The 14,026-nt window shown below is 40.1% G+C and overlaps 1 protein-coding gene across 1 annotated transcript in view; it reads left to right on the forward strand.

Annotated features, from left to right (window-relative positions):
• Window positions 1–1,297, forward strand: part of TIGD4 (tigger transposable element derived 4) — a 1,778-nt gene extending 481 nt beyond the window's left edge. The window contains exon 2 of the mRNA XM_026041629.1: window positions 6–1,297. Within this exon, the coding sequence (XP_025897414.1) occupies window positions 6–1,080 (1,075 nt within the window). The 3' untranslated portion in view covers window positions 1,081–1,297. The remainder of the gene's footprint in view (window positions 1–5) is intronic.
• Window positions 1,298–14,026: the final 12,729 nt, after the last annotated feature.

Consider the following 14,026-nt stretch of genomic DNA (forward strand, 5'->3'; position numbering starts at 1 on the left):
CGCTGCCCCGGCCGCTACCGGCCCGGGGACGTGTTCAGCCTGCAGGAGACCGCGCTGCTCTACCAGCTGCTGCCGCGAGGCACGTTCTGCGTCAGGGGGGAGGCCTGCTCCGTGGGCGAGCTCAGCCGAGAGAGGGTGACCCTCGGCGTGGGCACCAACGCCGACGGCTCCGAGAAGCTCCCGCTGCTTGTTATCGGGAGGAGCGGAAGCCCACGCGGCTGCCGGGCCGCGGAGTCGCTCCCGGTGGATTATGAAGCGAACGAGATGGCCTGGATGACCGCAGAGGTGTTTGAGCGGTGGCTGCACAAGCTCGACGAGCGGTTTCAGGCACAGCAGCGGCGGGTCGTTGTTCTTGTGGATCCTGTGCCGGCCCACGTGGAGGTGAAGGGCCTGAAGGCCATTGAGCTGGTGCTGTTGCCCCCAGACACCTCTTCGTGTGTCGCGATGCAGCGCGGCGTCATCAGGAGCTTGAAGGTTAAATACAGGCACTGCCTGATCAAGAGGTTCGTTGACTGCGTGGTAGGCGATAAAGAGTTCGTGTTAACTCTTCACGATGCCGTCGAGATGCTGCAGCTGTGCTGGGSGAAAGTCACTCCAGAGACGATAGTTAAAAGTTATAAGGAAGCAGGATTCCAGGTAGAGACAGAGGAAAGTGGCAGAAAGGACTCGGAGGCTGAGGGTGACTGTGATGTGGTGGCGCATGCGCTGGCAGCCGGAGTGGAGTTCCCGGAGGGCTTGTCCTTGGAGGAGTATGCAGCTCTGGATGATGGCCTGGCAACCTGCGACATGTCCTCAAGTTATGAAAGGGTGTTGCAAAGTGTCAAAGACAGCACTTCAGATAAAGCTGGGACATTTACTGATGATGAAGGCGATGATGAAGGCGATGATGAAGGCGATGATGAAGGCGATGATGAAGGCGAGGAATCTCTGTTGGCCGAGCAGCCCTTGCCATCAAAAAGTGAAGCTCTGAGTGCTTTAGATACTCTGCGAAGGTTTCTCGGGAGTCAGGAGGTGAATGATTCTCTTGGTGATTCCCTAGCCCTCCTGGAGGATTTTATTCAACATGTAGCATATGAATAAATACAGCTAACAAAACATGCATTTGAACAAAGGAATTTAACTTAAGCATTAACACAAATATGGCACCTTGCATCAGGTGTTGCTGCAAAGTTCTCTAGYATGTCTTGCTCAGGTGCCAAGCTCTGCTTAATAAATGACATCTGAAATTACCAAAAAAGGCTGTGAACTGCAGTTAGCAATAAAACAAAGTGCTTAAGACTGTCTTCAAACGAGTGTAGTGCCATATAGCATGGGGACTTTCGGTGGGGTTCTGTGCAGCAGTGCAGTCTACTATAATAGACACCATTAACGGGGCATGTTGGTATTAATGCAGTTGCAGTGAAGTAAATCACAGTAGGTTCACAAGTCTTCAAGTAGGTGTTTTAATCCATGTACTCACACCATAGCCAAAAATCTGAATACATGTGAAAATCTGAATCCTGAACATATGTTCAGGATTTTTTTTTTTCAAGATCTTACACATTTTAGCCTGTCTTGTATTTTTTCATTATCTACCAATTTTAGCTTTTCAGAAGTTAGAAAGGTTCGTTTTTCTGATTTAGAGGAGGTTTTATGGAAGCCCTTTAGGAAATGTGTATAATAAAAGTACCCATTAAGGGGCTAAGCCATGAGAAACGAGCTCTTGATTATTTGAAAGTTTGGTGTTCAAGAAAATGGCCTGGCTAAAGCTTTATTAGCTTTCCTGACGGAGAGCAGTTTATCAATTTGCCTTTTTGAAAACATTATATCAAAATATTGCAAGAAAGGAAAAATTCAAGCTTTTTATGTGAGAAGATGCCTATCGCTGATGGATGTGAATGTTTTACTAGAGTCTCTAAAAAACTCACCTTGTGCTTTGCTGTTGAAAAATACCTAATGTGAATTCCATCCAAAACATATTCTGCAGAGATGCTTCCATTTTCTACGTAAATAAAGCCCAGTGCAGAGACTCACAGAGTCTGTGAGAGAGAGATTCGCCTCCATTATCTCACTATTTTGTTAAAATGTGAATATAGACTTTTATAAATTCAGAAGTTCTGCTGGAAACAATCACTAAATATCACTTTAGATTGAGTTTTGATTTTTTTTTCCTTCTTTATTTTTTGGGAGGTGGGGTGGGGTGARAGTGTTTAAGGTTATTTTAAGTTGTATAAATCCCACAGAACCATGTGGATATTTCTGTTCCACTAATCTTGCTATTCAGAGCCCATATATTTCTGCTCAGCAGTTTCTCTTGCTAAAGCTAAATTTAGAGAAAAGCAAAGTCCCTGTTTCTATTTTCCGTATAGTAAATTCCTGTATTCTCTAAGATTGAACCTGAGCAGCCTGGGATCTCAAGAAGGAGACGCCGTGTTTCCTTCTAAGGGCTTTCAGCGTGTGAAGTGCTATCAGATGAGAAAGGCTCGTTTAAGTGAGCAGCAAATGTTCATTAAACAGGGGTTTAATCTCCAAGATCTGTAGCCTGTGTGTGGTGCAGCTTCCAAGACCAGGAGATCTGATATAACCTACTTAGCTAATGACTAAGGGATTTCATTCTTGGATATTTAGTGAGTGATGTAATACTCTCTTGTGGAAATAAAAGGAAGAATATGCTAACTGTGTCGGGACTTTCAAGGTGAATTGTGGAACTTGCTTTAAAAAACAAATAAACAAGTTGACAGAATACCTTATCTTTTAGAGAATATATGACTCTCTTTTTTCCTAGCCTTCTATTTCTTTCTGAGAAGACAAGCTAAAAGGCCCTCAGTAAAACAATTCTTAGGCCATCYGTTTTATACTCCCACATTATAACAACCAAAATTATTTAGGAACCCAAATAGTTCTTCTTACTTGGATTGAGTTTGCATTTATTGTTAAACACAGAATTTGAGAGGTATYTTTGAGGGCTGATGCTACTTCAAGTGTCTGCCCGCAGGCAAAATGAAGGCTCCTTAGCTTCCATAGCTAATAGTGAAAAAGAATATGTTAATGTTAATAATTTAATCTGAGCTCTTTTCTGTATCTACTATTTAGATAAACCTTCAAGACATTAGTTCTTATCTGTGATGTCATCTAACAGAGAGAGAGAGAAGGAACATTGCTTTAGACCATGCATTTAAAATAAGGTTATTTTCTACAAAAGGCAGGTTAAGAGCATGGTTGTTTTCTTTAATCCTTCAGGTGTTATTTTGGACAACTGTGATTATTTTTCTTCTACATTTTGTGGCTCCCTGCTATAGTTAGATAAAAATAATGTACTTGAGCTTCAAGTCAGGGAGGTCACTTTTTGTACCCCAGTGTTACTGCTGGAAGTATGAACAAAACTATGAAGCCTTATAAATAAAATTAAGCCCTCCAAACAAGGCTAAAAAAGAAAAAAAGTGTGCTTGATACAATGAAAAATAACTTCAGAGAGTCATTTTTGAAACCAGCAACATGTAAAATTATGTATTCCTTTAAAAATAATATCGGCATTTGAAAACATTAATAAAAATTACATTGTTATTTTATTTTTGTATTACAATTGTGTGTGGCTCTGGATATCAAACAAAAAATATCAAACTACATCTCCATTTAAAAAGGATGGTTATTCACCTCAAAGAGTAATAGGAAATTACTTTACCAAGTTTTTGTGCATTTAAACAAAAACAGAAGAAAGGGGGCAGTAAATGATTTATAAGACAGCAATCCACATGTGCCTGCATACTCAAAATTTTCATAACTACATAATCTGGAGGAAATAAACAAGCATTTTTTTGTTATTTATTGGGTAAATCTTAAGAATAATATTCTCAACTGGACAGATTTTTAGTTTCAATTTTTTAAAGTGCTGCACTGCTTTTTTAGTTAGCAGGAAATATTAGCTGTATATAAATACTAATTTTAGTTATTTCCAGATAATTATCATTTATTCATTGAACATCTCTGGGAATTATGTTGGTTCAGGTAGCCAATCAATTTTTCAATGAACAGTTAGTACAAATTCATTCATTTTATCCTTAAGGTTTTTATAAACGTAATTTAAATAGTGACATTAAAATATTACTTTTAAAAAAGCCTTGAACAAATACCACATTGAGTTCTCAGATCCGTTGTGTGAGGAGATGCCATGTGTACCATCGTTCAAACCCATAGTAACCTCTTAGAGTACCTCARCTGTGGGCCGCCTCTTCCAAAGCTTTCATACCATCCTTCCTCCTGATGAGCTTTACAGCCCTTGTTTGAACAATCCTGAGGGAAGGAAAAAAAATCCAAGTGTTTATAGTCATATACATGACTGTATATTAAGCAGATTGTCCTGCTGAGCACAAGTCACCATCCACACGGTGAGGGCCGTAGGCTTGAGGCCGTAGGCTTTGCGTCCTCCGCTCTTTACCGAGCTTGCCTGGCTTCATAAGCCCGCCTGAGCATACGGTTATGACCATGAAGGCAGGTGATCTACCTGCTCTCACCTTTCTCAGAAAATGGTATTTATGTTAGGGTCKTCAGAACAATCTTTTAACAAGCACCTTTTCTCCCTACTCTCCCTATTTCTAATATGTTTTGCAGGGGGTATTTTTGAAACATCTCCTGTGCCAGCTGGTATCTCCATCTTGGTACACATGCACATGATCTCAGGTCCTAATTTCTGCGTTGTCGAAGTTGGTGGCCTTCCCAAATCCCTGCYTCATTTAGTCCAGAACATTTAGCATGTCCACATTTATTTTTGTCTCTTCATKGTATTTTTTATATCTAGCATTTCTACTAAATGCTTTTGAAATAGGTCTAAATTAATCCCGTCAGCAACCCTGTGATTTAGATGAGTYTTACCTTCATTTTACAGATGAAGAAATGAAGGCTTGGAGAGCTGTGATTTTTCCAGCGGTTGCCCAGGATGCCTTAGAGAATTGCTAGTAAAACACATCATCTTTTTTTTTCTCTCTTCTCAGGTGTCTCTTTTTTTCTTTTCTTTCCTTTTTTTTTCCCTTCTGTCAGTGGTTCCTTCAAATCTGTAGTTTTGTGATCCTCAATTTGAAATTTTATATCGTCATCTAAACGATCTCTTTTGCTGTTTCATCTCTTATATGTCTGTATAACATTCCTGCCACAATTCATTGCTACATTTCTATTTCTAAATATCACACATCTAGCATCAGTTCTTTGAATCTTTCCTTCCTTCTTTTTTACTGGTCCCATGTATTGCTTAAAATATATTTCAAAGCCTTTCCTCCCTTCTCCTTTAAGTGATTTGATGCTTATTTCTCTTCTCCAAAACCAAGTATTTAATTCTTTATGGAGACAACTAGTTATTGCCTTTGTCTTTTTACTTAATGAAAAGTGAAGAAAAAAAAAAGGTATCATTTATTCATGATACCTTTAGGTCAGAGATTAAGTATTACTGAAGAGCAGGTTATTTTCCATAAACTCACCTTGTTGCATATTGTTTTTTACATTCCTTATTCCCAGCACTTTCCTTTGTTCAAGCCTTTCTTTTGTGCTCCTGACCACCATCATGAATGCGATTCATTTTCTGCACTTGTAAAAATATCAACTCAGAAGCAAAACCTGCATAAGGAAAGAGCTTTGGGGCATTTGTTTACATAATTACCTCTGTTATGATTTTTGCATAAATAAATCAGATTGAAAGCCAACTCAGACATTAGCTGGCTTTTATCAAGTTTTTGCTTGTTTGTTCATTTAATCTGAGTTTAAATTTGCTGTTATTTTTCTTTCTGTGATTTATTTTATTTTGACAGCTGTTTGTAAGTCTTTAGCAAATTATGCCTTGTTTGCCTTTGCACCAGTCTGTGCCACCTAGGAGTCGTGGAGAAAAGCAGGTGGATTATAAAACGGAGTCTAAAGGCTTAGACTTGGTCCCTTGAGATTCCTCTGCAGGAAACTGGGGGAAACCTATAACTCGGGTTGAACTTTTTATTCAAAACCCTCCAGAAGTCCCAACCCAAACAAAAAGTAGGCACAACATATCATAATATAAACTGCTATATCACTGCACTGCCCAGGCTCTTTACATTCAGTCATCAAACAGAAATTTGCTGCGAGACCAAGCAGGGCTGAAGCAGGATTTCTGCATTAAGTGTAATATCTCTGTGCAATCTAGAACTCGCAGGAAGCGTTGGGTGTTCTTGAAAATTGGCACGGCGTTTCACACATCACCGAGAGACACTTTGTAGTAGAGATAAATGATCTCTTAATCAAGGGCATGCTTATTAAGGGCAGTTCCCAASAGCAAATTAATTGTTCCTGAAAAGCTGGCTTGATGGAAGCAAGAGATGTGCATTTAGTGCATGGCGCAGACAAAAATTACAGAGCTCGATGGCGTGGGGTGCATGGGTGAGGACAAATTCYAGCAAAGGCGCAGGCCGCCCTGTGAGAGCTGAGCATGGCCAGCTCGGTGCATGTAGGGCATCCTGAGCAGCAGAAAMAGGCACATTTTGTCACATATTCACCCAACTTCAAATCAGCCCATGTGGAATTGGGAGCTTTTCTAGTAGGGGCCTCCTGTACCGTCCCCTGCTGTCTCATCCTACAGCCTTTCCAAAGGTTTGTCAAAATCCAGTTTAATGCCATCAGCTTACCCACTACTGCTAACAGGAGAGTGTYCAGCAAACTTAATGCTGGATGCAGTTGATTTTTAAATATTCATGGTTAGATAGTAACCAAGAGGCATTAGGAAAATAGTAGAACTTGGTCATTTCTTAACAAAAGCCAGCACTGTCTATATGCATCCATGATTCACACGTGTGATTCCAAACCCATATTCCTACTTAAATGCTTGTATTCACAGAGGTCTCCTGGGCTGGCAGATACTATCTTGGAAAATGAGCTTATATGAAATTTACACTCATATAAGCTTCCTAAGGGATTATTTAGAGTGACATTAGGGAGTTTTATACATTTAAAGACTCGTTAGTATTTCTCTGTCCTCTCACTTCAGCTCAAACAGGGACTGTAGTGACTGGTGTGGTCATGGCTGTGGGCAGCATGATCGTCTTGAACTGCCTTCTCTGGGGGACCCCACAAGCATCGGCAAGAGCATTATTCCTCAAGTACTAGGAGGAAATGCTGCGACGTATGGAAAACGGCCAGGGGGAGGTATAGCTGCTGCTCTGCTTCCCGAGTGGGTTGAGCGGCCTCTTAGGAGGAGGCGAACTCCTGAGGCAAGGCCCGTGTTCCTGAGATTGTATCTACAAAAAGCAGAAGTGCAGGTACTCATTTGCTTTTAATCACCCATCCTGCACTCTGCTTCCTGTCTGCCCTTCCAGCTCCTGGGAAATTAAACCTCCCTGCAGCTGCCAGCCCCATCCGATCGGTCTCCTGGTTCAGAAACCTGAGATAGACCCAGGCCGTCCACCCAACATCAGTTGGCTTTAGATCAGTGCAGGCTTTAAATACCTCCTATACTTGGCTGACATCTTTTTGCTTTTTTGAGTAGCAGATATTTGCATTCTGTGAAGACATTTGCAGCTCTAAGGGGAAGAGAATGAGTTGTGGACCTCGAATGAACTCYGTGTTCCTCCCTTTGGGCGGGTACAGAAATGTAGGAATTTATACCAGGCAGAGATCTGCCCTCCGTGATTTTCAAGKCATCTTAGCTCCTCTGAGACTCAAACTAACTGTGGCCTGGCCTAGGTATGTGYAGTAGGAGACTCATAAAACACCACAAGCACTCAGAGTCAAAATGGATTAACTGTGAAATCATGCTTCCAGTAAGCCCTTATTTCCTTATGTAATCCTATCTACAATTCCTTCCATCATGGCTCTCATTAGCAGACATTAACATTGACCCCTTTTACTCTTGATGCATTTGCCTGTAACTGGATGAACGCCAGCGCCAGCASAAAGTTCCTACTGGTTACCTCAAACTCAAGGTGCACGTAAGCATAAAAACAGTGCATGAGAGCAGAGCAGCCTGCAGTGAAGAGCACGGGGCAGTTTAGCTGGATTTCAGGCCAAGGAAGTTCCCACTTCATGGCACATTCAGCATACCCACCCTTTGCCACACAGGGGTGTCCACGGCATGGATCCCAGCGTGCTTCCAGCTCCTGGAGTAACTGGAGTGTATAGGCTGGAGATGTATTGTTGTGCTGCAAGTATGTCCTGAAGTGTATTACACTACTGCAGCTCTCTACATCAATTAAAAAGAAAAAATTAATCAGGGTACGTGTGCCTGCTTGCACTGCTGTCACAGAGAGCGGCCCAAACCTACATCCCTCTGGAGGTGAGCTGCACCTCGTCTAACTCAGCTGCTTTGAAAGGAGGAAGAGGACATAGGTACTTACATTTGGGCAAACTCAACACTTACACAATTTGTACAAATTATTCAGGTGTCACTCAAAGACATTTTGGTAAGGACAGCACTTGCACAACTTACCACAGCCAAAGTCTTAAGGTTTTACAAAGAGATGGCAATATTGCAAGTTAACTATGAAACCATTCTGTATATTTGGACAAGATGAATGGTCACATAAACTTACACTGACAATGTAATAAATAAGCATTTTTTTCTCATGAGGCATGAAGAAAGGTACATTTCATAGACAAATAAACAAAAATGAAGCAGCAAGGAGACACAAGGGTTTTTTTTTTTTTTCTTTTTCCTTTACTTTTTTGGTAGACTTGCAGCACTACAGACAGTTCTCTTCAACCACGAGCTACATTAAACATAGGGTGCTGAGAAGTGGTACTTTGTGCCCACCTACACCACCCCAACACAGCCCTCCCTGGACTATGACTGACAGTATTAATTATGGATGTGTAAACTATCATTAAAAATACTATTCACCTACACAAAGACTCTGGTCAGTGATAAAATGTATCACATGCTGGGACGGGACAATGTTTTCAGAGAAATAAGAGTTGTAAGCAATATGCTATTTGCATGGCTARTGAAAAGGCGGGCCAAGACCATGGCTGTGAAGGTTGCAGAGTGGCACCTGAGTGATTTCGGTTACCACTGAAGTTCACAGATTGTCAAAAGTGTTGCTGAGATTGTGAGGACTGTTGACCACTCGCAGAGTTAGTAGTCTGTATGCTTAGACCACCACATTGACATAGGCAGTTATCAGATACAGCACCTGGGATGGTCAAACTAGTATTTACAGTATAGCACCATAAACATATCTACTTTAAATCCTGCTTCAAAAATGTGTGTAGGTCCCTTTGGGATAACAGTACATGCTTAGTCCTCTTGCTTCCACTGGTCTGAAACCCAGGCCAAAGCCCACCATGAACATGGAGACTTTTTTACATAAAGGCATAAAGGTAAGGAAAACACATGCTTGTGGTGCAGACTGAAAGATGTCCATGCAGCCTTAATTTAGCCTCCTGTATGTATATACATTAGAATAGAGAATACTACCCTTTCTTTTTCTTCTTTAATGTGTCTCTGATGTGTCCCTGATTTTCTGCTGGATACACTCTCGCTCTTTGATTTAATTGGGACTAATTTTATGTTTGCATATAGGCACAAATTTTACAAAGCTGGACTGAGACTGGACTAGAAGCTTCCTCCTGGATTTCAAACGATTGCTCGTAATACCAGAAGAGAAGGGAACTTTTAGAGCTAGATCCTTTATATTTAAATGACCAAGCAAGAAAAATAGACCTTTTCAAAAGCATGTAAGAATCCAACTTAGCCCAGATCCAATGCTCATAGTCTAGAAGAAGTAAGTACTTATTTTCACCCTTAGGCATCTAAGTACATTTTAAAAAACCAATCTTTAATGTTTCTTTATAGTCTAGACTCTGTATTAGCTATATTTATGAAATAAACACAGTAAATGCAATGAAAATATGCAAAGGAAAAAGTAAAGGGCATTTAAATTCAAAAATATGGAAAGGTACTTGAGAGGATCAAATGAGAACTGACACAGTCTAAAAAAGTATCAAGCAACATTTAAGCAATATTATTTTAGGACATCAAAGTTTATCTTCATACACTTAAGGTGTGGCTGGAATACATGTTACTACTCACATTACAGTTTGGATGTGCCGCTGCATTTTACATGGTAGAGCACTACTGCATTTTACGTGGTAGACTATTATTGAAAGAATGTGGTTTTAATAGACTTTATTTTTTTCTCATTAATTATTCACAGCTGAGAAATCAAATRCTTGTAGCAGTCAGTTAAGTACGCTAGAAGTAAAAATAAGAAGGGTTTTAAAAAATCTAGTATACTTTTCCTCAAGTACCTTGCTTCTCTACTCTGTTTTACTAAATTCACCAAGGAATACACTGGAGGCAGATTTACATTTGCTTTTCAATCATTACTTTAATCATTACTTTAATCAATTCTACTTGTTAGGATCTCCTTAAGGGAAATATTTCTATTTCCAAGACAAACCTAAGGCTAACATTGACTCAGAAGGGGCAACTAATTAGTAGGCATCTCCTTGTGAGACACAATACTGAAGTTTCATGTAAAGAAAATTCACAGCCATCCTGCTTTTTCAGCTGTTTGAACTGCTGAATATTAACTGAGTTGCTAAATTAAATGCCTGTGAACAGGCAAGCCTATGATGCTTGTGCTGGACACCTAGGCAGTATTATACCAAATGCGCACTTAAAATTTCAAGATACACAGCAATTCTGAGATTTTTATATCTTTCAGTCTCTAATTCCTACTTAGAGCCTAAGCATTGCAAATATTATTTATATAATTATTTTCAAGGAATGAGACAAATCTTCAACTAATAATCCTTTGCTACTCTGCACATACGTATATGTAAGATCRGGAGACTGACTCAAGTCCTTTTTAAATATATTTGTTTTATTTCAGTTTCATTCTGTCTCTGGTCCCTACGGATCCAGAGGTAAAAGCTTAGTATACTGATTTTCTGTCATAGTGGCAGTATTGCTGGAATTAATAAAGGTGCCTGAAAATCAATGCTCAAAAGTGCATTGTGCAGACCTTGGTTGCTGTCTGAGATGCTAATGAATTAATGACTCACTGGAGTGCTTTGCATAGGTTTTACAATAAAACCCAGGTAGAAATGCACTTCCCTTTTCCACTCCAGGTTACAAGGAGGCATTTTTTGTAACTACCTGCTTCCCATAAGAGAGATATATTTCTTAAGCAGACAAGATGATGACTTTCATGAAAAGTCTTCATTATTTCAGGAATTCAGGCTTCAGTTGTAGTTTTGCCAGAAGTAAAACCCAGCCCCCAGGAGGAAGCACATTTGAGACACTATCAGTACTACAGTCAGTAGAGAAATTGCCTCTTTTAGGATCCTATACAAGTATCAAATAATTTATGAAGCTTTTGGCATGTGAAACTGCTTCCCAAAAAAGAGTAGAAATGAAGTGTTCATCTATGCTTGGATGCAAGTTAAAATTTGCCTCAAAACTTTGCCTTGTAACTTGCCCCTGAGCTTACATGTGGCACTAAGGGCAAAGCAAATGAGGGAACAATTGTCTGAGCTCCCACCTCGGTGCTGCATATCACAAGGTATTAAAATAGCTCTGCAAAAKTGTCTCAGAATTGTTCTTGCTGAACTATCTGAATGTTAAGCTCAACCTTTTTTTCCCTGGCAATTATTAGGAGGYCCTCAATAGGTTACATCTTGTTTATCAGACATGATCTGATATTAAGAGGAACAGAAACTAGGAAAGGTTTCAGCTGAAAAAGAAGAAAATAGATTACAACACAGGGCTGCTGTTAAAGGAAATGGAGAGCTATGCACTGCCAGGCCATTTTCCTCCCTTTCTGCCTTTCTACGCTCTAATTTCCCTAATTTTAAGCATTTGGATTCTGATGCATTTGTCTGTGTTTATCCATTGACCTGTTCATATGAAAGACATGGGGAATGTTAGCTTAATGTACAGCATTATGTTTCTCAAAATGAAACCTAACAGCTAAGTTTGCCCATTTTTCGTTTATGGTGTCCTCTATTTAGTTAATTTTTCTCTTTTTGTTGTAACAAGATATCTACATGTCTCCAGCAATTAGTTCCGCTATGTGTGGCTTTTCTTTTCAGATGAGTTTCTAGATGTGAAAAATCTTTTCTTAATCCATTTTTCATTTYGTTGAAAGAGAACTTAAATGCAAACATCTGCATATTTTCAAGTATAATTTGGTATATCTGAAGACTCCAAAATCTTTTAACCATGATATTATGGTTTGTGTTGCCTGTAACGAAGAAAAGAAGAGGGAAGAAGAAGTTAGAAATGTACAAACCCAGCTGAGCAGATACATCTTAAAGATGTTCCTATACTTGCATTATGCCCCTTACTTTAATTATGCGATTTTATGGCATCTTGTTAAGGCCAAGGCCTTGTCTTGGTCTGTGCTGATGTCACAGGTCTGGCAAAGGTAGAGAGCTTCTACTCTTGAGCATCTGTGTCTCTGAAACAAGACGAAATTTATCTTTTCAGACAATCTTGAAGAGAGGCAGTTACTGGAYAGAGGGCTTTATTCTCTGTAGCTCACCCAGGCAAAGCTTGCACTGAACGGAGAGCRATAGGGGACACAGTTTCAGATGCTCACGAGGTTTCTGCACAAGAACTCTACAGATTTGAGTCTCAGTTCTGAGACTCCTGTTTATCTCAATAGCCTGCGGTGACACCGTGGCCACCAGTACTTGGGTTGGCTTCGGCTGCCAGGAAATCTGTGAGACACTGTGCTTGGCTTTGGGGACAATTTTTTTTTTTTTTTTTCAGTTCTGTAGTGAATTGCAATAGAGTGCATATTCTTTCCTGAAAGAATTTTTCATCTATCCTTTCCCAAAATATGTCAGGAGCAAAAATCAATCATTAAAGGATCAGCAGGAAATCGACTGGCATCAGCCACACTAACGTCCTCGCTTTGGAGCAGCCACATTAGCAGCAGACATGGGCAGTGGACAAGCTGCATGAACATGAGCTTCAGTGTAAACCCTATAAGCAACCAACTTGCTCCACCGCCCTCAAAAAAGTAGCTACTGTTTTGCTGCTGYTGTTGTTGTTTCTGCCATTTTCAGGGCAAAAAGGAACAAGAAGGGCCTGAGTCAATTGGCTGCAGTGTTACAAAACATCTCTGTTTTTCTGGCTGTGTTACATTAATGACATCCTGTAGTTTCAGTGATGCAAACATTTCACCGACTAGAGAAGGACATTAGTAAAGAGTCTAGTTAAGTAATCAGAAATGTTTATCACACTAAAGTATTTGAAACTGTACCTAAAAAACACACAGATATTTCCAGCTGGGTAGCACACACTGGAAGCACACAGAAAACTTACTTCTCTCATCTGTAAAGCACATTTCTCTTTGCTAAGCTACACTGTGGACCTACTAACTAGCCTAAGGCCAATGAAATTATCAGCCATAATCTACCCCTCTCATGTCACCTCTGAATGAAGCCATTCAGGTTTCCAAAAGCACAAGCTTGCTTGGTGACAAGATTATCACTGTATTTTTTGTTTTCTGTATTTGTACTGTGAGAAGATAAGAATGGAGCTGAAGAAGAAAGCCAAAGCAGTTGGACTAAACTTTTTTTTTTCCCAGACAGATGAAAGGGAGCTTGCTGAAAGTGTTTCAGAGGGGAAATGTTAGTGGGGCCAGACTGATGCAATTGCTGTGGCAGTCCAGTTCATCATCATCCAAAACATCTGAATTCTTTTTTTTTTTTTAATTTTTGCTACGCTTTTTTTTTTTTTTTTTTTTTTTTGGTTAGAATGAGTTAAACTATTATTTAACCGTTATGCCTCAAATATCAACTACTGGAACAGGCAAAGGCATATTCTCGGGGACTGCAAAACAATTTCTTGAGAAGCAGCAGCTAGTGAGACCCACATTTTCAGTGCAAGCAAAATCTGCACTCCCTCCTTTCCCACACAGGCACTTCTGAGGGCTGAATCATGTTATCCCTGATGCTCCTCCCATATTTTAATCTAACCTAGAAATCCTTCAGTCTCAGAATAAACCACATTTTTGTGATCCCTCAGTCATTTTTGGTCCACTTTTGATAGTCTTCCTTGATCTCCAACTCCAGCAGCAGACACAGGATA

The sequence above is a fragment of the Nothoprocta perdicaria genome, unplaced genomic scaffold (genome assembly GCF_003342845.1).
Source record: "Nothoprocta perdicaria isolate Ctin4 unplaced genomic scaffold, notPer1 scaffold_29, whole genome shotgun sequence".
Taxonomy (NCBI): Eukaryota; Metazoa; Chordata; class Aves; order Tinamiformes; family Tinamidae; genus Nothoprocta; species Nothoprocta perdicaria.